General features: G+C 44.1%; 1 protein-coding gene across 1 annotated transcript in view; it reads left to right on the top strand.

Moving 5' to 3' along the window:
• gpc1b (glypican 1b) overlaps positions 1-23,530 on the top strand; it is a 105,251-nt gene that overhangs the window by 39,983 nt on the left and 41,738 nt on the right. The window contains exon 2 of the mRNA XM_066652576.1: positions 14,809-14,967. Within this exon, the coding sequence (XP_066508673.1) occupies positions 14,809-14,967 (159 nt within the window). The remainder of the gene's footprint in view (positions 1-14,808; positions 14,968-23,530) is intronic.

Genomic DNA, 23,530 nt, shown 5'->3' on the forward strand with positions numbered 1-23,530 from the left:
ATGACATCAACTTTTCTATAACTGGCTTGAAGTTTTGCCAGTTCAGTCAGTTCAGACCTATGACCAGAATGAACTGAAAAGTACCCTTTGTATTATGTAACACTTACATGGTTTAGAATTAGCTACAGGTTCGTTTGTTTCTTTTACAATTCACACCCACTGCGTTCACTGGTGCTTCTCTGGGCATGTGCACTATGCTCAGAACAACTGAGATTACTGCCGTCAGATGCCTGGCATACAATAAATGATTGGACATAGACCTCCTGAGGAGAGTGGAACTGTGGTGCAGCTCTTTTAAAGTAAATCAGTAATAAAAACCCTAGACATCTATATAGATCAATTCCTGGTTATGTAACAATACTGTACTATGCCTGCTTCTTTTTAATGAGCCAATCAACCAAAAAGCAAACATTCATTCATTCATTCATTATCTGTAACCCTTATTCAGTTCAGGGTCACGGTGGGTCCAGAGCCTGGCGGCACGGCGGGAATACACCCTGGAGGGGGCGCCAGTCCTTCACAGGGCAAGCAAACAAACAAACAATAAATAAATAAATAAATAAATTGATTGCATTTACTATTTATATATAGAAATTACTATATGGTGGTGCAGCAGGTTAGTGTCGCAGTCACACAGCTCCAGGGACCTGGAGGTTGTGGGTTCGAGTCCCGCTCCGGGTGACTGTCTGTGAGAAGTGTGATGTGTTCTCCCTGTGTCCGTGTGGGTTTCCTCCGGGTGCCCCGGTTTCCTCCCTCAGTTCAAAAACACACGTTGGTTGGTGGATTGGCGACTCAAAAGTGTCCGCAGGTGTGAGTGAATATGTGTGTGTTGCCCTTTGAAGGACTCGCGCCCCCTCCAGTGTGTGTTCCCACCTTGTGCCCAATGATTCCAGGTAGTCTCTGGACTCACTGCAACCCTGAACTGGAAAAGCACTTACAGATAATGAATGAATGAATACCTGTACATTAGATGGATGTGACTTCTGCACTCTAACATTATATTTGCACAGCTTATATTTGAATTGTTTTAGAATTCATTTTTTCTAATGTTGAAAATATGAGGTATAAATTAGGTGTAATTTAATATATTTAAAGTTACATACGCATAGTGGTTTAGTACAAACTTCTGGCGTTTCTGTGACTCCCCTCTGACCTCTGACTCTACCCCATGCGCTGTAGTCAGTCATCTCATGACACAGCTGGGATAACTCAAATCACGTGGAAGGGATTGTCTCAGTTACAATGAGGTGATTGTATAAGAATGTAAGATTGTATTTGACATCACTGCATTTGGCCAATAAATCAAATTTATTCCGCCCTCCGTTATAAAACTATAACACATATTAAGCTAAATATTTTGTCCTTTGGTGACATTGCTCAGTACAAACAGAGCATATACTCCTTTAACGACTAATGTACTGGACATGGAGTGATATCAGAAGATATGAAATAATCCTGCTTCATATTTTTCTAAAAGCTTCCAAACAAAACAATCATTTTATGTCAAAAATCAGCCGAAATAAACTTAAAAAACAGTTTGTGATTCTATGGGTTGCCAACTTCACAAAGGCTTGGATGTAGTTTCTGGTACACACACACACACACACACACACACACACACACACACACACACACACACACATTTCTTGCACAAACACATCTGTGCTGTGTGGGTGATGTGACTGTAGCTGTAATACTCACTGAAAGGCCTGATTCTGTTTGGCTAGTGTCGATTGCTGCCTCCTGCTTTGGACATTTGTGCTCTGTTCTATCAAGCATCCCTTCTTTTTCTTCTATGAAAAAGAACATTGAGATAATAACAAGCTATCTCACTTCCCTCGTGACAGTATTGTAGTATCTCTCTCTCTCTCTCTCTCTCTCTCTCTCTCTCTCTCTCTCTCCAATGTGTGTGATGGTAGCATTGCTAATGGTGGTTTGGCATCTTCTTGGCTTTGACAGCTTCTGCCTCCAGCTGCTAACAGCTCCCTTGTTTTTTTTTATTTTTTTTTATTTTACCCAGCAGTCAGTGTGGGTACCAATACCTTAGAGAAACATACACACACTCACACACACACACACACACACACACACAGCCTCTCTCAAATTGAGTATATCTATAGCGTTCCAACAGTGTTACAGTAGAAATCACATATGTTTTTTATCCGACTCAAAACAGCAGCATGTAAAATTACACAGTGGTCTTTTGAAGAGGTTCAAATATTCCGTGGATTGGTGGCTGACAAACTCCAGTGAAAGGTGGACAGTGAAACATAGTCTGAACTGGCGCCTAGAGCAACAACAACATGTGAATACACAATGAGTAAACAATGCTTAACGTTACCACTGCTGCTGATGTGGTTTCCAAGGCCAGCGGTTCCCGTTAGAGGTAGTGATTAGTAAAGTCTCGGCTACATTTCTGGGCAGTGGGAGCTTTATAGTGGAAAATCAAACGAGCAGAGACAAGTAAAGCTGAGTCGGTACCATGCAGTGGAAAATGCACCATTAGCTGATATAGTGAGTAAGTAAGTAATTAAGTAATTCTGTTAGTGTAGCTGAATACTAGCTCAGCAACAGTTTCCAACAAACCCAATCCACATATCCACTCCTCCCCTGCTATCCCTCTCTGGCCAGCAGTCAATGTGTGTACCCATTCCTTGAGAACACACACATACACACACACATCATGGTGTCATGCTAGATCCGGTCCCCTTCCCCAGCCCTCCCAGTCCCCGAGTGTGAAAGTCTGTCAGACAGTGGTGTTCCCCACTGTTGAAGAAAAGCAACACACTCAGTCAAAACACACATTGACACAAACACGCACCGTCTTTGGACAGTTTTTCGCACTTTGGGACGTTGGGATTAGTGGATGTGTGTGGGTCAGGTCAAGGACCAAACCACAGCCTGGGGTGAGCTTGGTCCTCTCTCAGGAGGGATCCTGTTCTGTTGCGGTTGGGCCTTCAGGGCTGTGGGAAACCGTGGATTAAAGCAGTAGTTTGGCATAAGATCAAGTTTATACAATATTCCCTTTATCCTGAACAAAGACAGTCACCCAAGGCTGCTGTCTGAAGTCGGCTTCTTTTAGTTTTACACCGCAGAAACAAGGCTGTAGGAAGCAGGAATGGAAACTTATATCGACACTGTCCAGTTAACTTTACAAGGGCAGAAAAAAGCCTTAACTTTCAATGGAAGTCTATGTAGAAACCTCAACTAATTTAGGAGAACTTTAAGAGAATTGGAGAGTGACCATATGCCACTATGTATATGGTTTAAAATGCAGGCCTAAATAGATGATCTCATGTGGTTTCTGACATTGTTTGACATACTTTCATTCATTCATTCATTATCTGTAACCCTTATCCAGTTCAGGGTCGCGGTGGGTCCAGAGCCTACCTGGAATCATTGGGCACAAGGCAGGAATACACCCTGGAGGGGACGCCAGTCCTTCACAGGGCAACACACACAGTCACACATTCACTCACACACTCACACCTACGGACACTTTTGAGTCACCAATCCACCTACCAACGTGTGTTTTTGGACTGTGGGAGGAAACCGGAGCACCCGGAGGAAACCAACGCAGACACAGGAAGAACACACTACACTCCTCACAGACAGTCACCCGGAGGAAACCCACGCCGACACAGGGAGAACACACCACACTCCTTACAGACAGTCACCCGGAGCGGGAATCAAACCCACAACCTCCAGGTTCCTGGAGCTGTGTGACTACGACACCCACCTGCTGCGCCACCGTGCTGCCCTGTTTGACATACTGTTAATAAGTAGAAGTATCTATGAAATTGAATTAAATGGTAAATTGTGATTACACACTCACCACCTCTCTGCTCTACTCACCACACAAGAGCACTGCATTTTTCTACAGTCATAGTCTATAGTCATAGTCATCGGTTTGTTCTGCATACTTGGTTAGCCCTCTTTCACCCTGTCCTACAATTCTCAGAACCACGATTTGGGTGGTGCCTCATTCTCTTTGCTGCAATGACACTGACATCACATGCACTGCTCTAAGTGGATCAGATACAGCAGTGCTGCTGTGAGTTTTTGGAACTGTGGAGCAACATTTAAAAGATGCACCCACAAGATACATTTACCTAATGAAGTGAACAGTGGGTGGTGTCTGATCCACACTGACCACCATGGCACACCTTAACACCACCCAGGTCATACCTACTCTGTGGTGGTCCTGTGGGGGTCCGGATTACTGAAGACGTCAGTGGGTTTAAGAGAATGGATAGAGAGTTATTTTCAAGAACAAGGTTATTTTAATGTTATGGCTTATAATTGGTGTATATTTGAGTGATAGAAAATGGGCACTAGAAGAATGTTTACAGTGTGGGTGTGTGTCGGCTGTGAATATTACACACTGAAATAGAATACAGTAATTCCCACAACATCGTTGGTAATATTGTTATTAAAAGAAACAGGCCCTTCACCGTGTTCTGTCTAGACATGGTCATCACTTGAATGTGTGTGTGTGTGTGTGCGTGTGTGTGTTCTGTTTTGCTTGTTTCCATGCTCTGATTACAGTTTGTCTAGAATGTAGTGTTTTCAGTTTTTCAGTTTTCCTGCAGTCGTTTGATGTTTGGGTGCTATTTCGGAAATGGGGCCAACAGGTGTACAAGGACAGAACACACACACACACACACACACACACACACATTCACACACACTGAAATCCCTCTCGCAGATGTAGGGCAGCTGTGCTCTCCCTGCGGATTAAGCTCAGCCACGTCAATCATTCAGAGATTACTAGAACACCGCGTGTGTCTGTGTGTGTACGTACATGTTCCTGTTTGTGTCCGTGACATAAGCCTCTGTCTTGAGTCAGTCTTTGGGAGATTACTAGAGCTGCAGCCTGGTCCCTGGCTTCAGTGACGTTACCAGGATGCAAACCCGGGGTGGGCTTTACTGGAACACTTCTAAAACACAGAAATAGTTTTGGCCCTAATACAGGCAGCTTGGCACTGTGGATGCCTGTTTGCTGATGTAACAGCATCAGTGGTTAGTGTTCTCCTTCAAGCGTATTGATCAGGAGTGGAGCTATCTACACCTCCTCTGGTCTCCCCCAGGTGGCCCCACTTCCGTGTGCTCGCTCCTGCATGGTTACTGGTTTCACAAGCCCTTCACGTCTCAGGATCCAGCACAAGTTCCTTTGTTTAGCTGATGTTAAACTGGTGATGGGGATATTCCGAGTCATGCTTCGGCATGGAACCTGTGCAGTAGCTTGGCGCTACAGGAACTGCAGGAATCACAGCGGGAGATTTTCTCTGACATTGATTTGGACGTCATGGAATGAATAAAAAGGTCAGAATATGGATGTGTGTTGTGTTGGATGTAGCTTGTTCTGCAGCTTCTGTAGCTTGTTCTCACCCACCCCCCCCCCCCCCCCCCCCAGGGAGATCGAGACATTAGCACCATTGACCAACAAACAAACCATTTGACCCAAAAATAAGTAAAATAAAAAATAAACAAAGTAAACAAGACGTAATGATTTCAAAGTGTAAGGTAAAAACTCAAAGCACAGAGCTCTTATAACTAGACACAGACATAACACAGTGGCAGCAATTGAACGAAGGAGTGAGCCCAAAAATGGCTGCCTTATAGACTTCCTGGTACAGCTTAAGAACTTTAAGCACCTCCCCTGCAGGACTTGCAAGCTTTTGTGATTGGCTGGAGCTGGAAAGGTGTAACTGCCATCCTATAACACACTCAGATGGCAGTTGGAAGGTCAGTAAATTGGCTACTGAGATGAGAAATCCACACGTATGTCTAGCCATTACTATAGCAATGTAGCTATTTTATTTGCTGCATAATGCAACATTCATTCATTCGCTCATTATCTGTAACCCTTATCTAATTCAGGGTCACGTGGGGTCCGGAGCCTACCCAGAATCACTGAGTGTAAGGCAGGAATACACCCTGGAGGGGGCGCCAGTCCTTCACAGGGCAACAAACACAGTCACACATTCACTCACACACTCACACCTATGGACACTTTTGAGTCACCAATTCACCTACCAACGTGTGTTTTTGGACTGTGGGAGGAAACCGGAGCACCCGGAGGAAACCCACGCAGACACAGGGAGAACACACCACACTCCTCACAGACAGTCAGCCGGAGGAAACCCATGCAGACACAGGGAGAACACACCACACTCCTCACAGACAGTCACCCGGAGGAAACCGACACAGACACAGACAGAACACACCACACTCCTCACAGACAGTCACCCGGAGGAAACCCACGCAGACACAGGGAGAACACATCACACTCCTCACAGACAGTCACCCAGAGGAAACCCACGCAGACACAGGGAGAACACACCACACTCCTCACAGACAGTCACCCGGAGGAAACCCACGCAGACACAGAGAGAACACACCACACTCCTCACAGACAGTCACCCAGAGGAAACCCATGCAGACACAGGGAGAACACACCACACTCCTCACAGACAGTCACCCAGAGGAAACCCACGCAGACACAGAGGGAACACACCACACTCCTCACAGACAGTCACCCGGAGGAAACCCATGCAGACACAGGGAGAACACACCACACTCCTCACAAACAGTCACCCGGAGGAAACCCACGCAGACACAGAGAGAACACACCACACTCCTCACAGACAGTCACCCGGAGGAAACCGACACAGACACAGGGAGAACACACCACACTCCTCACAGACAGTCACCCAGAGGAAACCCACGCAGACACAGAGAGAACACACCACACTCCTCACAGACAGTCACCCGGAGGAAACCGACACAGACACAGGGAGAACACACCACACTCCTCACAGACAGTCACCCAGAGGAAACCCACGCAGACACAGAGAGAACACACCACACTCCTCACAGACAGTCACCCGGAGGAAACCGACACAGACACAGGGAGAACACACCACACTCCTCACAGACAGTCACCCAGAGGAAACCCACGCAGACACAGAGAGAACACACCACACTCCTCACAGACAGTCACCCGGAGGAAACCGACACAGACACAGGGAGAACACACCACACTCCTCACAGACAGTCACCCAGAGGAAACCCACGCAGACACAGAGAGAACACACCACACTCCTCACAGACAGTCACCCGGAGGAAACCGACACAGACACAGGGAGAACACACCACACTCCTCACAGACAGTCACCCAGAGGAAACCCACGCAGACACAGAGAGAACACACCACACTCCTCACAGACAGTCACCCGGAGGAAACCGACAAAGACACAGGGAGAACACACCACACTCCTCACAGACCCGGAGCGGGACACGAACCCACAACCTACCTACCTGTTGCACTACCGTGCCGCCCCCAATGCAACAATTGAAATAAATGTCTTTCGCGTACTAACTTATTAATAGTTAGTGCTAATGATGCTGTGTCCAGTCATCAGTACCTTGGCACCAATCAATTCCTGCCCTTTTCCTGCTTGTTCATTAGCATTAGCCTATGAATCTGACACCTAGCCTGTTTCAGCAGGAGCAGAGTGAGACTCGATAGTTTAATTGCTGCTAATGTCTCCAGCATTCGACTGTTACTCAAAAGAGAATCAATCAAGTCCGGAGCACATTGTGTACCTGACAAACAGACTCCCAGACAGTGTTACAGTCACGAAGGAGAGACGAGACTCTCATATCCCAGCCCACCAGACGGCTGTGTATTCTCTCCTTCTCTCCTTCGTTTCTCTCTCGCCCCCTCTTTCGCTCTTTCTTTATCTCTCACACTCCCTCCCACAATTTCTCTCTCTCTCTCTCTCTATCTCTCTTCTTATCTCAAACTCTCTCTTCTCTCTGTATCTGTTTTCTTTCATTGTTTCATTGTTTCCTCTTCTGTCATCTCTCTCTCTCTCTCTCTCTCTCTCCCCTTTTGTCTCTCTTTATATCTCCCCCAATCTCACTTCTCTGTCGCTTTTCACTTCCATTGTTTCATCTCTCTCTCTCTCTCTCTCTCTCTGTATCTGTTGTCTTTCATTGTTTCATTGTTTCCTCTTCTGTCATCTCTCTCTCTCTCTCTCTCTCTCTCTCTCTCTCTCTCTCTCTCTCTCTCCCCTTTTGTCTCTCTTTATATCTCCCCCAATCTCACTTCTCTGTCTCTTTTCACTTCCATTGTTTCATCTCTTCTCTCTCTCTCTCTCTCTCTCTCTCTCTCTCTCTCTCTCTCTCTCTCTCTCTCTCTCTCTCTCTCTCTCTCTCTCTCTCTCTCTCTCTCTCTCTCCCTCTCTCTCTCTCAGGTAAAGCACTGAAAGAGAAATTGTCCATATACCACACAATAAATGGGTCGTATTTGTCCTTATTCAGATGAGAGTAACCCTTGTGCTTGTTTTATGAAGCAGCTCTGAGTGTTAAGAAAGCTCCAGATGCCCCTTGTGGAGAAGGGATTAGAGAGAAGTCCTGGTCATCGATTGTTGCCACTTTGCTGCTCTTTTCCCGAGCACTTGGCACAAAAGTTAACTTGTGGTTTTAAAAACATAAAGTGCCTTCATCAGAACGCCCCCTAATACAGCTTTGATTACGGCTGCAGGGCAATCCCTGATTTGTTCTCTGAGCCTTTTAGGCAGCTCTGTGGTTGCTGTGATCTCTCTCTCTCTCTCTCTCCCTCTCTCTCTCTCTCTCTCTCTCTCTCTCTCATCATCAAATGATTTTCATGCATAAGTGACATTCTGCTGACATTTGCTTTAAGGGTCTTTTGGGAGGTACCTGTGGCTTTGTTCTGTTTATACGAGTTATTAACAGTTGTATGGTGTTATGGAGAGAACTAAAGAGAAATGATAATCATTTGAATAAGGACAGAATTGAGGGTCACCACTACACAGAAAATGAATGAATGAGCGAATGCATGAATGAATGAATTCAAAGTATTACTACTATTTTTAACACTTATTCACCACCAAGTTTTCTCCGAATTTTGACCCAATTATTAAATGTTGCCGATTCCACCTCTCAGTGAACCCACATTATTCAGGAATTACAGTTCTCTGTTGCTGCGATGGATTTCCTTCACAGCAGCCATTCCCCGCTCAGCCCGTCATGTTGTTGACGGTCGATGAGCTGCTGCAGTGTTGTGGTGTGTGTTTAAAGATCCTAATGTGGGTCTGAATAACAAAGGATGGGCAGAAAAGAGAATAACAGCTATAAAATGCAGGAGAACTCGCATCGCTGTGAAATTGATTTAAACTAGACTTCACACGTGGATATAAAGAATTTAGGGATCCTAAGTTATAAATAGGACAATTCTAGGGAAAGTCACGAAGGGAGGGTTTTCTGGAATTTGACACATCACACTTTTGGGTCACTGTGGTCAAATGACTGGTGCTCAGGGCTTCCAGTGAGAAATCACAGTCTCCTGCTCCTGCAGAGTGTTTTGTGCCACAAGAAACAAGTAAAATCTTAAAATCAGTTCTAAAACATACAGGAAGCCAATGAAGGGAAGCCATTGTTGGAAAAATATGTTCTCACTATTGCACACAGTGCTTGCTTCCGTTGAAAAACTTGAAGCCAACTAAACCTCAGCTGAACCATACTGTGGCTAAATCTTACTGTCCCCTGATAAAGGGTTTTGTTTAAGGGACGAGATTTAGAGATTTTGCGGTGCTTTGAAATCCTTCAGGATCATGTGATATTCTCAGATTCTAAGATTCTGAGATGTAGACTGGGTTTTATAGGTGGTCTTTAGAGAGGAGAGGTGGTCCTGGGTTCGTTCAGTACAGCTCCAGAGTTCAGCAAAATCTGGCAGACCTACAGGAAACTATTTATAAAGCTTGTATCACGTTACCGAACTACACCAACACCGCACACACCATGTGTGTGTGTGTGTGTGTGTGTGTGGTTACTTGCTTTGGGGTTTAACAGGAAGTTCCCAGCCTACAGCACAGCTGCTTGATGTTGTCAGCTGTTTTTATCCACACACACACACACACACACACACACACACACACACACACACACACACACACACACACACACACACCAAGGCAATATATTAAACATGATTTCTTGGAATGGCATAGATTTTAGTGACACCTTGTCTATAGGGTGACACACTTGGACAGATATTAATCTCTCTCTCTCTCTCTCTCTCTCTCTCTCTCTCTCTCTCTCTCTCTCTCTCTCTCTCTCTCTCTCTCTCTCTCTCCAGTTCTTCCAGCCTCTGCTCTGACCGCGTCCCAGCAGGCAGACAGGAGACACCCACACACACACACTCAACTCAGACCAATAAAAAACCCACAGTCAGCCTTCAGACACATCACAGCATCACACCGGCATACCACTGCAGCTCTGCCTGCCCTCCACAGCTTCTTTCTGCTGTAACAGAGCCTTTCTATTTACTTATTTTACTTTAAATCCTTTATTTCTTCCATAGGACACTTTATATTTCAGACTAAAAAGGTATCCACATCAGAAACGCACACAGAATGTTGCTCATAAATGGCTCAAACATCTCCAATGGCAATCCTTAATGTTGTGAAATAGCTGTTACACTGACACCCAGTGACCTGGGAGTGTCATAGGTACTGTACCCAGCCTATTCTAAACATGGCAGCCCCCATGCGGGAGACCCGCTTCATGGAGCATAACACCCAACCCCCACCCCCACACTGATAAGGAGAAATAGCATAAGACAAGACGGAGACATCATTGGTCCTCATGAAGAGGTCAAGACGTAAATAACGACCGTTCAGTTTAAGTGAGCCCTGATTAGGAACTCGTTTTACAGCAGTGGACCTGCAGAGAAATCTCAGGAGAATAGGGAGAGGCTACTCTATGTGCACAATGCTGTCAGATAAAAAATAAATAAAAAAATAATAATAAAAGAAAAACAAGGACTTACCCAATAAAGGTCGTGTTATAAAACAGCTTGATTTATATTGGGAAAGCCCCAGGATCTTTGCTGATGCTGGAGCATGAAGTTGATAAAAAATGACTGATTGATGTATTTGGAAAGAACTAAAATCACAGAGGTACTCGGGAAATATTTACATTTCCCCATTTCTTCATGTAAAACAAACCTATCTTTCTTGTCCATTCATCCATCAATCAATCTGTCTCTCTCCCTGTCCTTCTCAATACTCTATTCTGTCTTTCGAATCAAGAGTGGGTGCAGTGCTTTTGTGTGTGTGTGATGTAAGGTCTTTAAACTGCGTGTGTGTATGGACTGGTTAGGAGCTCTGTCTGATTTTCACAGCTCTGTAAAACTCACATTGGCCAGTTTTCCACTGAGCTGCCGAAACACTTCAGGGCCCTCTCAGCTCATAATGCTTCTATCATATCATCTCTCTCTCTCTCTCTCTCTCTCTCTCTCTCTCTCTCTCTCTCTCTCTCTCTGTGAGTTCAGTATTCACAGTTGTGTTAACTGCAGAGTCGAATGCTGGAAGATTACAGTATGCTTCATGTTTTAATGTTTAAAATTAAATGTCTGTGGTATAAACACTTCAACCTTTATCTTATGACCACCTCCTCGTTTCTGCACCCACTGCCCATTCCCTCAGCCCCACTGCCCACAGGAGGACTTTGTAGTTCTGCAATTACAGACTGTAGTCCATCTGGTGCTCTGTATACTCCCATTTCCCCCTGTTCTTCAATGGTCAGGTACCCCCCCCCATCCCCGGGACCACCACAGAGCAGGTATGATTTGGGTGGTGGATCATTCTCAGCAGCTTTACATCTACAAGGTGGTCTCATGAGGTCGGTGTGTCTAACAGAGTGGACAGATATCTCGCTCTCAGCTGGGGAGGGTTGGTTCTGACCATTGAAGAACAGGGAGAAATGGAGGGGGCAAACAATGTAGAAACAAGGAGGTGGTCGTCTTTTATGAAGGCTTCATATTGTCATCATATTCTCTGCAGTTCTCAGGTGGCTAATTGCTTGTGATGAACTTGTTACTTTGTGGTGGCTGCTGTTTTGTCATGGCTGGTCGTCGTTGCCTGGTTACAGGTGAATAAAGCAGGGATGCAGCCACGTTACTGGGAGATATTGACCTTCTCTGAAGTCATCTTTGTAAGGTCAGATCTGGCCAGTTTAATGAGGTTGGTATTCTAGCTCCGCCCACTGGGTGACCAGACCAAGGTTAGGTACGAATCACTGTGATCACCAGGGTCGTTTCTGTTTGTGGAACTGAGGCGCACTGCACTCGTTGCCCCTCTTTTTCTGTGGTTGCTGTCTATTACAGCTGTAAGCTGATAAAGGAAACACGCTCTCAGTACTGAAATCCTTTGAATTTATAGACTGTCTTCCTTCCTTTTGGGGGTCTATAAATAACCATTTCATTCCTCTCTATCTGAGCCTGTGTCTCTCTTTGTGACACACACACACACACACACACAGTTAAAGTTTATCTCGTTTTGTCCTGGTTTTATGTCTCCCAATTGGATCCTAATGGGGTTGTTCCTCTCCAGAGAGCTGTGATAACTTAATGCTATGAGAATTGCTCGGGTCTCTGATGGGGAGTGTGTGGATGCCACTTAAGCCTCTGTTTTCTGTCGTTCTTCCCGGGACACTAAAGACATCTGAGAAATAGAAAAAGCAGTGGACTCAATTAACTCTATTTTAATGTATTTCTAACCCGTTTTCTCCACAGTATTCCACTCATTGGCTGAGACTCCTCCAAACATTCTTAAAAATAAAGGTGCTACAAAAGGGCTTTTGAAGTGATGTCATAGAAGAACCACATTTGGTTCCAGAAAGGATCATATTTCTTTAAGAGAAGTATTTTTTAGGAGTGGGAAGAACATTTTAAAAAGCTTTAAATATCCACCACTATCTTAAAGGTCTTTCCCCTTTTGAATAGATTGGCGAAAGCTGTTTATTTTTAGGAGTGTGTTTATATTAATGGCTCCCTACTCCCTATTCCCTAATTTACTCACTCTGGAGTACACTATCAGGACGGTACTGAACCCTTCTGGTCTCATGCAAACCCCCAGAATAGTGCACTGTATAGTGAACATGGAATGGTTTCTGACATGGAAAAGTAAATACATTTTTTCTCTTCTCTTCTCTTCTCTTCTCTTCTCTTCTCTTCTCTTCTTTTTATCTTTTATTTATTCATACTTTATAACTCCCCTGTTGACTATACCTCTTCCTATCTACTAATCTCACCACTCTCTCATCCTCTGTTTATTTCTCTCTCTGTTTCTCCTCTTCCCCCTCCATTTCTCCTGTTTTTCTCTGTCTTCTTTAATCATTAATCTATCCTTTACCTGTTCTCTTCTCTTGATTTTCTTATTCTGTCTTTCTTTGTCTATCTTTGTAATCTTCTATTCAACTATCTGTTTCTCTTTCTTATCCTTTCTTTCCTTCTCTCTCTCTCTCTCTCTCTCTCTCTCTCTCTCTCTCTCTCTCTCTCTCTCTCTCTCTCTCTCTCTCTCTCTCTCTCTCTCTCTCATCCTTGGTTAGATGATGAAGCTCAGGGTTGGCATGGCAAACAGCCCAGCTCTTTACAACTAGCATCCTGTTTCTGACAGATTGTGCTTGTCCCTGATGAGATTCTCTCTCTCTCTCTCTCTCTCTCTCTCTCTCTCTCTCTCTCTCTCTCTCTCTCTCTCTCTCGCACACACACACACACACAGTATCCACTCTCCTAAAGGTAGCCTTTGTACTATTTTTGGTATTTTGAAAGCTGAGACACACCCAGGCTGGCAAGAGCAGAACACACACACACACACACACAGACAGACATGATCTCTAAGGAAGTAAATACAGGAATAAATCACTTCTCATCTCATTGCAGCTTGTAAAAGCAGACTTCTTATAAGTCATTTAAGACTTATCTCTCATTCGCTTTGTGTGTGAACGGCTCTTATTGCTTCTGACAAGCTGCAGGACTCACACACAGGGAGTGAAGTGCTTTCATTTGAGCAGAGCTTGTAGATGTGATCAAACACACACTGAAACTGCCCCCCCACCCACCCCCTCTCTCCCCTTCAAATGCCATCTTAATTTATCTTTATTTGAAGTACACACCACTGGCCACTGTATTAGAAACACCTGCCTTACAGCTCCATTCTTCTGGAGTCGAGACCATGATGATGCTCATTTGGTGTTGGCCTTTCATCAGCGCTCAGTCTCTGGCCACAAAAATAATAGCAGGACAGCAGTGGGCTTGAGGATAGAAACTGACCTGTACACAGTAGTCTTTACAGAGTATGGGAAGAAAGGTGTACAGAGTACGTACACTTAAAGGTATCACCACAGCGACTGTTTTTCTGACAGTGTACTGTATCTTGGAGTCCGTACTCGGCTCGCTTGGAACCATGAGTGCGCAGGAACTATTAAAGAAGCCTTTTATTAAATCTCCAAGCTACAGTAAATACCACAGTCGTTTATATCTGACTCACAACAGCAGCTCATAAATTTATGCCATAGACTTTTGAAGATTTTCACATGCTTCTTGGATTGGTGGCTGCTGAAAGAACCCAGCAAAAGGTGGACAGCGCAACAAGGAACAGATAAACTCTACTGATCTGTCAGAACTGGGGCGTGGAGCTGTGTTCAAACAACAAAAACAACATGCAAATACATAATAAACAACTATTTATGTAACCGCCGCCATTGTTGTGGTTTTCAAAGCCCACTGCTCTCATTAGAATTGGTGCTTTGGTGATGTCACCAGCTACATTCCAGTGGAATCTGTGATAGCAGTAGAGTACAGTTGAGTAGAGGAAGTACCATGCAGTGGAAAACCTGCTGCTAGCATTAGCGTCTTCTATGATAGTGTCACAGTATGTTCAGTAAGATCTGTCATCATTTGCTTCATGATATATTTTCTCTCTCTCGCCACAGGTGAGCACTTGCGAGTGTGTCCCCAGGGCTACACCTGCTGTACGACTCAAATGGAAGAGAACCTGTCCAACCTGAGCAGGAGGGAGTTTGAGCAGCAGGTCAAAGAATCTGGACGCACCTTGCAGGCCTCACTGAACAGCCAGTACAAGAGCTTTGACGGTGAGTGGACACTGTTTGAGAGTCCTCTGTTTGTCTGCAGGACGTCTGGAAACTGAACCTCAGGGCCTGGGTCTAACATGGCTCCAATCTGCTACAGTCTTGTGGAGTTTAATCCCGGTTCATGATTAGTAGCCCATGTGGAAATGGCTCTCTCGGTTTTCACTGTATCTTAGTAATTTGGTGTAAACTATGTCTACCATGAAAAATTGTCAAATCAATTTCCAAATTTGGAAAAGAAGACAATCAAAGGGTTAAAAAATCAAACATTTATTAAAAGGAGGGGTGCACCAATTGATTTAGAATTTCTGCATTATTCAATATGTAAGTAATTCTTCAAAGTAAGAGGATGTTAAGCGAGGTTTACCTTAACGTTGATTCAACACAGAAACATCCTAGCAACCCCTTACTAGCCACATTAGTAGCTACTTTGACAACTGGTGATGATCATATTGATTTGGTCGGTGCATCTCCTTATGCAAGTCCTTATGTAGTGGTTAGTGCCACTCGATAAACAAACTGAAATGCAAGGTCATGGACTCCCAGGGCTTATTCATGGCCAAGGTAATGAAGGGTCAGCATGAGCACACAGATTTAAAGATAGCATGGCTATGGCGTTGTATTGCCAATAGTGTTTAAAGGGAGTTCCACCATGAAAACGTGGATCTGCTACTTACACATAACCATTTCCTGCTTTCACCACAATCTACAAGACGTGACTGTTCATTTGTTGAGTATTGTATCCCAATTCACTTAACACACCAGTAGTTGTCATCTTGGTGTGTGTTATATTTGTGTGTGTGTGTGTGTGTGTGTGTGTGTGTGTAGTTGATTGTTTGTTTAAGTAAGTGCTTGTAATACCTTACAACTATATTTCACCCATCTGTCTCTCTGTCTGTTTCTGTCTCAGTCTCTGTATCTGTCTCCAATCCACCCCCAGCCCTCCCAACCAACACCCCCCCCCCCCCCCACACACACACACACACACACAAACACACACTGGCACACGGCTTGTTAAAAGCTTCTGGAAGTTCTGAAAAATGTCCAGGGCTGGACGTGCCGACATTTAGCGATGACATTTAGAGATGTTTAAACATTCAAATGCTCTAAACAATGATTAAATTCAGACTGCGATGTCCAAACTTGTTTCCAAAAAAAGGACCAGGGTGAAATGCCAGACACCACATCACAACCTTCTGGAACTCCGAGTTCTCAGGTGGAAAAGCTCAGAGAGTACCAAAATATTCATGAAATAGACTTGGGTCTGAAGATGATAGGGAATATATCCGATTTAATTACTGACAGGATTAACCAATCAGCATCAAGGGAAAGTGTAACATAAGACAGCATTGATATAACTAATGAAACACACATACTATCTGCTCATCCAGCATTTCCCTTGAAATCAAGGGTATTCAGATTTACACTCACTGACTGAAGAAAAGACAAAATGCACTCCCATGGAAAACTCAGTATGTTCCTGAAGATATATAAATGATTACAGGTGTGGTCTGATTAGACACTGGGTCTTGTGTTTCAATCCTGCATTTGCTATGGAGCAACACACTGCCTCAACCTCTGATGTGATGATCTGGGGTTCCCCCTGTTAGTGATAAGAGGGACACTAACAGCTAGACTCTTATGCCTCTTATGGCAGGGAATCCGACTGGCTTTTCTCAGTAGGATAATGCTTATCCACACACACCAGGATTTCCCAGGAATGTCTCAACTTGATTGCAGCACTTCCTTGGCCTCAATTATAGCCAGATTGATCACCAACAGAGCTTTTATGGGACCTGGGATGCCAGCTTCTGCAACCTAAGTATGTGCGGGATCTACAGGCCCAGCTGCAACATCTGTGGGTCAATGTCCATACGGAATATTTATGCCACAAGCCCAACAATATCTCACCTTGTATCCAGTCTACAGGGTACTAGAGCCTCCTTTCAACGGTTACAGTTCTCCTCAGTAAGCTTTAAATCTAATATTGTAATCACACGTATAAAGTTTTATTAGATTCAAACCACTCCTGTTTGGTTCGTTTATATCTATCTTTTTGAGTGTAGTTTGTCCCCCTGCTGCAATAACAGCTTTGACTCTTCTGGAAGGGTTTAAACACTAGATACTGGAACATTGCTAGGTGGATCTGATGGCCGTCTGCCACATGAATATCATTGAGCTCAGGTACTGATGTTGGATGATTAGATCCCAAAAGTATTGGATTTTGCTTTGCCACTTCAGAGAACAGTTCCCACCACTTCACAGTCCAAAGTAGACACTTTGTGCATAAAATATGAAGCATTTCTCTGCCAGGCTTTCTGTCTTAGAAAAGTGACTTTTTGAAGTCCATTATAAAGGGAACAGAATAGTCTCGCTATTACAAAGCCAAAGTGATGTGGAGCCTGACAGTATGCCTGAAAAAGCTTTTATTCTAAAAGCTAATATTCTTTGAAGTTTTAGGAACTTTGGAATGAAAGTATTCACTCTGCGTGTGTGTGTGTGTGTGTGTGTGTGTGTGTGTACCGGGAATATACACAGATCAGCCATAACGTTATGACCACCTCCTTGTTTCTCCACTCGCTGTTCATTTTATCAGCTCCACTGATCATACAGGAACACTGTAGCTCTGTGAAGACAGACTGGTGTTCATCTCTTGCTCTGCATACTGCCCCATTTCACCCTGATCCTCAGTGGTCAGGAACCCCACAGGACCATCACACTGTAGGTATGATTTGGGTGGTGGAGCAGTCTCAGGGCTGCAATGACACTGACGTGGTGTGTTAGTGTGTTGCACTGGTACATGTGGATCAGACACAGCAGTGCTGCTGGAGTTCCGAACAAGCTTTTAATACCCGAACCCACCTGCTTCAACCACGGGTTATGCCCGAGCCCACCCCAAAGTGCCCACACCTACTCCATGGATGTCACACCTATTGCCATCCGCCCACTCTGACTCAGATTAGTCACTGATCATAGACGTGTTCATCTCTAGAGTAGCCGTTCTTGTCGGCACCTACCTGCTTCTGTTGATGCTGGGTTTAAGACATGCAAAGTGAGGTGTTGACTTGCAACCAAAATATGTCTGTTCTGTTCTGTTTAATCGAACGATTTACCAGTTCTACATCATTATAAGTGCATTTCTCTTGGGCAATTTGTGTCTTTTGTTCCAATGAACCAAAAGACCAAAGTTGGAGTTGAACACTTGTTTGCCGTCTAAACTGGAATAAGAATTATTAAAATTTTATTCCATCAACAGGTTAATTTTAATGTTGAAACAATATTAGCTTGATGCTAATTCTTTTTAATATGCAACAACTTATTTTAGTGTATTTTCAGTAAAATTAAAAGCTACTAAATCAGCCGTACCTGTCGGATGTGTATGTAATTTATATTCGTAATATCTATAATAAACAATAAATAAATACAAAATAATAAACATAATCAGCAGGTAGTGTCACACAGCTCCAGGGACCTGGAGGTTGTGGGTTCGGTTCCCGCTTTCCCCGTTTTTTTTTTTTTTTTATGGTGTGTTCTCCCTGTGTTTGTGTGGGTTTCCTCCGGGTGACTGTCTGTGAGGAGTGTGGTGTGTTCTCCCTGTGTCTGCGTGGGTTTCCTCCGGGTGACTGTCTGTGAGGAGTGTGGTGTGTTCTCCCTGTGTCTGCGTGGGTTTCCTCAAGGTGACTGTCTGTGAGGAGTGTGGTGTGTTCTCCCTGTGTCTGCGTGGGTTTCCTCAAGGTGACTGTCTGTGAGGAGTGTGATGTGTTCTCTCTGTGTCTGCGTGGGTTTCCTCTGGGTGACTGTCTGTGAGGAGTGTGGTGTGTTCTCTCTGTTTCTGCGTGGGTTTCCTCGGGTGACTGTCTGTGAGGAGTGTGGTGTGTTCTCTCTGTGTCTGCATGGGTTTCCTCTGGGTGACTGTCTGTGAGGAGTGTGGTGTGTTCTCTCTGTTTCTACGTGGGTTTCCTCGGGTGACTGTCTGTGAGGAGTGTGGTGTGTTATCCCTGTGTCTGCGTGGGTTTCCTCCGGGTGACTGTCTGTGAGGAGTGTGGTGTGTTCTCTCTGTGTCTGCGTGGGTTTCCTCCGGGTGACTGTCTGTGAGGAGTGTGGTGTGTTCTCTCTGTGTCTGCGTGGGTTTCCTCGGGTGACTGTCTGTGAGGAGTGTGGTGTGTTCTCTCTGTGTCTGTGTGGGTTTCCTCCGGGTGATTGTCTGTGAGGAGTGTGATGTGTTCTCTCTGTGTCTGCGTGGGTTTCCTCCGGGTGACTGTCTGTGAGGAGTGTGGTGTGTTCTCTCTGTTTCTGCGTGGGTTTCCTCGGGTGACTGTCTGTGAGGAGTGTGGTGTGTTCTCCCTGTGTCTGCGTGGGTTTCCTCTTACAGTCAAAAAACACACGTTGGTAGGTGGACTGGCGACTCAAAAGTGTCCGTAGGTTTGAGTGAATGTGTGTGTGTTGCCCTGTGAAGGACTGGCGCCCCCTCCAGGGTGTGTTCCCACCTTGCGCCCAATGATTCCAGGTAGACCCTGGACCCACCGCGACCCTGAACTGGATAAGGGTTACAGATAATGAATGAATGAATGGTGATAAACGTCACCTTCTTTTACTTAAATAAATTAAACAATGAAAAAAAAAACATAACTCTCACATTCTGAAATCAACTTAGGTCCATCCCAGTTCTTATCCCGGGTTTTTTTTAGCACACATTAATCTTCGAACTATTTAAAGTGCTGTGAATAAAGAGTATTTCGCTGACAATAACTGGTTTCAGAAAGCTGTGTCTCTGCTCCAAAATCCAGCCAAATACCAATAGTTTCTAGTGGAGGATGTACTGATTGATTTCATTATGGGCATGCATTATATTTAAAAATAAAAACAGTTAGATTTACAGGGTTCTCAGTGCAGTTCACTTACAGATTACAGTCCTCCCACCCACACTGCGCAAGTAGGCAATGGATCTGACCCTCCTGAGCCTGACACTAGCCAGCAACAAATCCCAATCAAACCTGCAGCTTATTGGCTGTTTCCCTGGCTGTGACTTCAGGAAATGCACATATGATACCGCCCATCGTTTACTGACACGGATCACACGGGGCCCGCGGACAGACCGGACTTGTACAGACCTCGACTGTTAGACACACCTAACGTTTGGGTCTGCCTTGTAGATGGAAGGTCAGAGGACATCGCAAAATCCCTTGGATCATTTAAAGCAGAACTGCAAACCGATTTGTAACAGTGCATTTTGGAGGTGTGGGAAAACGTTTGAGGGGAATATGTGAGAGGAGAAGGTGGGGCAGTAATGGTGGTCATGCTGTGTTCACACTGTTGTTGCGTTATCAATGGCACAGCCTTGGAGTTCCTCTAAACTCTGTTCCATCTGAATCAACAAGCCTTGCTTTCATTTGCTCCTCTTTTCGGCTTTTTACTTGGAAAGCACACCACACACACACACACACACACAAACATAGTGCTGCCAAACCGTGGTGGTTGCTTGGGACACTACGGGAGTATGCAGATGAAGATCATAGCTACACACACACACACACACTCACACGTTCTTGTATATGTGAAATGTGGGGACATTGCATTGACTTCCGTTCATTTTTTTGTGACTTTCGTTCATTTTCCATTCACTTTCCATACCACTAGCTTAAACCCTGATCCTAAACCTAAGCTTAAGAAAACCTTAAAACATGTCTTCACCTTAAAATGCTAGTGTTCCTGACAATGAAAACAAGTCCCCACAATGTAAGATTGTAAAGAGATTGTCTCCCCCCGATTTGATGTATTCCTGGTATACACACACACACACACACACACACACACACACACACACACACACACACACAGATCAGTGGTAAGTGTGTGGTGAGGATGCTTAGGCAGTGATTATTTTTCCATTGCCTGTGGATGGAGGAGAAGCTGAAGAGAATCTGCTTGTGAACTAATTGTGTGTGTGTGTGTGTGTGTGTACCCAGAATATATCACGTTCTGAGGACAAGTACATTGTTTTCCACACTCACATTGTGGTGAATGGTTAGTCCCCACAATGAAAATCTATTGTGTTTTGATGTGAAGACATGTTTTTAAAGGTTAGGTTCAGGCTAGAAGCGGTATGTACAAGATGGAGGTATCTCTACAGAAAAACAGTGCATTTAAAACAAGTTTGTGTGTGTGTGTGTGTGTGTGTGTGTGTGTGTATATGTGTGTGTAGTTGGGAGTAAAAGCCAGGCTCCAACTTTTGGGCTGTACTTCAACCTCAGCTTCAACCTCTAAAACACACACTAAAAGCAGCAGCCAGGTCTTTCCAGCCTTAAAAATTCACGATATTTATTGTATGTTTCTCACTGACTTGAAATACTCAGATCACCCCAGGGAGCACAGTTCCACTGCTCTACAGTCGAACTCTCTGGGCTTATACTCATCCAGCCAGCTTTTTGGCATTTAACGAGGCCTTATTTCGGTGGAGATTATACCAGCTGTGTGTGCACAAATTAACATCTGTGTCCACAATGGCTGCACCTTTAAGTAGCTCAATTCCCCCTGTTTAATCCAATCCACTAATTATACTAATTAGATTCCTCCAGAGCTCTGTGTGAATGGAGGCCAGTGTGTGATGTAGCCATGAAGTGTGTGCACTGCTATATTAGCCTTGTGGCTCCAGTGAAAACCAATAATAATGATAATAATAATAAAAACAATAATAATAATGTTACAAATTTATGTACATAGCCACCTTTCATAAAACAGAATACAGTCAACGTGCTTCACAGTAAAATTAACAGCAGAAACCAGTAAATAGCCACACGAATGGAAAAAAAAACAAACAATAAAAGCATTAAAAATTAAATAAAATTATAGTTTTCTTTAATTTATTTTTAATGTGTTTTATTATGAGAGTAAGTAATAAATACATATGAATATTATCTATATAAATATTTAAAAACCACCCTGAAAAATAGATACACGAATGCTAATTTGTATACAGCTGTTTTCCAGCTTGGTTTTATAACTAACAACATGATGTGATGTCTTTAACTGTTTATTTCCCGGTGGGTTTTGTGTTTTTTTTGCTTGAACACTACAGTCCAGCACCTAGCAGCTCCAGTCTGTTTGTGTTTTGGACGGATGCTGGTGCCCTGTTCAGTGCGACATGATCATACTCAGTGACTAGCAAAACCAGCCACCTGTTTTCTCCTGTAATGACCCAGAACAAACCAAAATGGACGTTATACGGGTCAGTGCTGTTCTCTGCTGCAGGGAAGGGCCACTGGTGATGAACAGCTGGGGACTGTTGATTATATGCATCACTTCAGACAGTGGGGGACTGCAATGGCATTTGTTTTTTGTTGAACGTAGTTAGTGATGGGCAAGAGAAAGTGTGTGGGTGTGTGAGAGAGAGAGAGAGAGAGAGAGAGAGAGAGAGAGAGAGAGACAGAGAGACAGAGAGACAGAGAGACAGAGAGAGAGAGAGAGAGAGAGAGAGAGGAAGCGAGAGAGAGAGAGAGAGAGAGAGAGAGGGTGTGTCAGTATATGGTTGCATGTATGTTTATCCCTGGGTGAGTGTGTGGTATGTGTATGAGAAAGAGGCCAGGGGGTAGGGTGTGTGTGTAAAGAGTGAGTGTTATGAAATAAAAAACAGAGAGAGAGAGAGAGGGAGAAAGATAGAGAGAGACAGAGGAGAGAGAGAGACAGAGGGGAGATGAGACAGAAGGAGAGAGGGAGAGGGATAGAGAGAGAGGGGGGGGGGGGGGGGGGGGGAGGGGGGGAGAGAGAGAGAGGGAGGGAGAGAAGGAGATAGACAGAGGGGAGAGAGAGACGAGAGGGAGAGAGAGACAGAGAGGGAGAGAGAGAGAGAGAGAGAGAGAGAGAGAGAGAGGGATAGAGGGGAGGGATAGAGAGAGAGAGAGAGTGAAGAGTCATTGTTTATGAATTAAAATGTTAATCTCATTGTAACTAATTGTTTTATATCATTATATTTTCAAAAACATTTTCTGTTATGTTTCTTATTTTTTATTACAAAATATTGTTTATTCAGTATTCATTTTATTTCATATTTTTCTAATATTATTGTATTGTCATTTTGATGTAAATACATTATTATTATTATTATTATTATTATTATTATTATTATTATTATTTGTGAGAAAGTCGAGTAAGCTTCTTTCAAGCCGTAAATGCCAGCTTTAATATTTAATTTTACCCAGAACAACACATCTGCTTTAAGTTACACACACACACACACACAGTCTCTCTCTCTCTCTCTCTCTCTCTCTCTCTCTGTGTATAAGTGCAGGGTGTGATAATACTTTTAGGACCCAGCCCTCCAACCTCACTCTGAGCTCTAAAGCAGAGATTACAGATTTGCTGCTTAAACTACTATTATATGTACACACACACCACACACACACACACACACACACACACACACACACACACACGGCTGCAGAGGACCTGACATAGACTTACATTCATTTACTCTAAGTCTTACCATAACCACTGCTACTAACTTACCCTAGTGACTCTAGTCTTACACTAAGCTTCAGAAACTCACTTTTTAAAATCTGATAGAGTGTGT

The sequence above is a fragment of the Hoplias malabaricus genome, chromosome X1, assembly GCF_029633855.1.
Source record: "Hoplias malabaricus isolate fHopMal1 chromosome X1, fHopMal1.hap1, whole genome shotgun sequence".
Taxonomy (NCBI): Eukaryota; Metazoa; Chordata; class Actinopteri; order Characiformes; family Erythrinidae; genus Hoplias; species Hoplias malabaricus.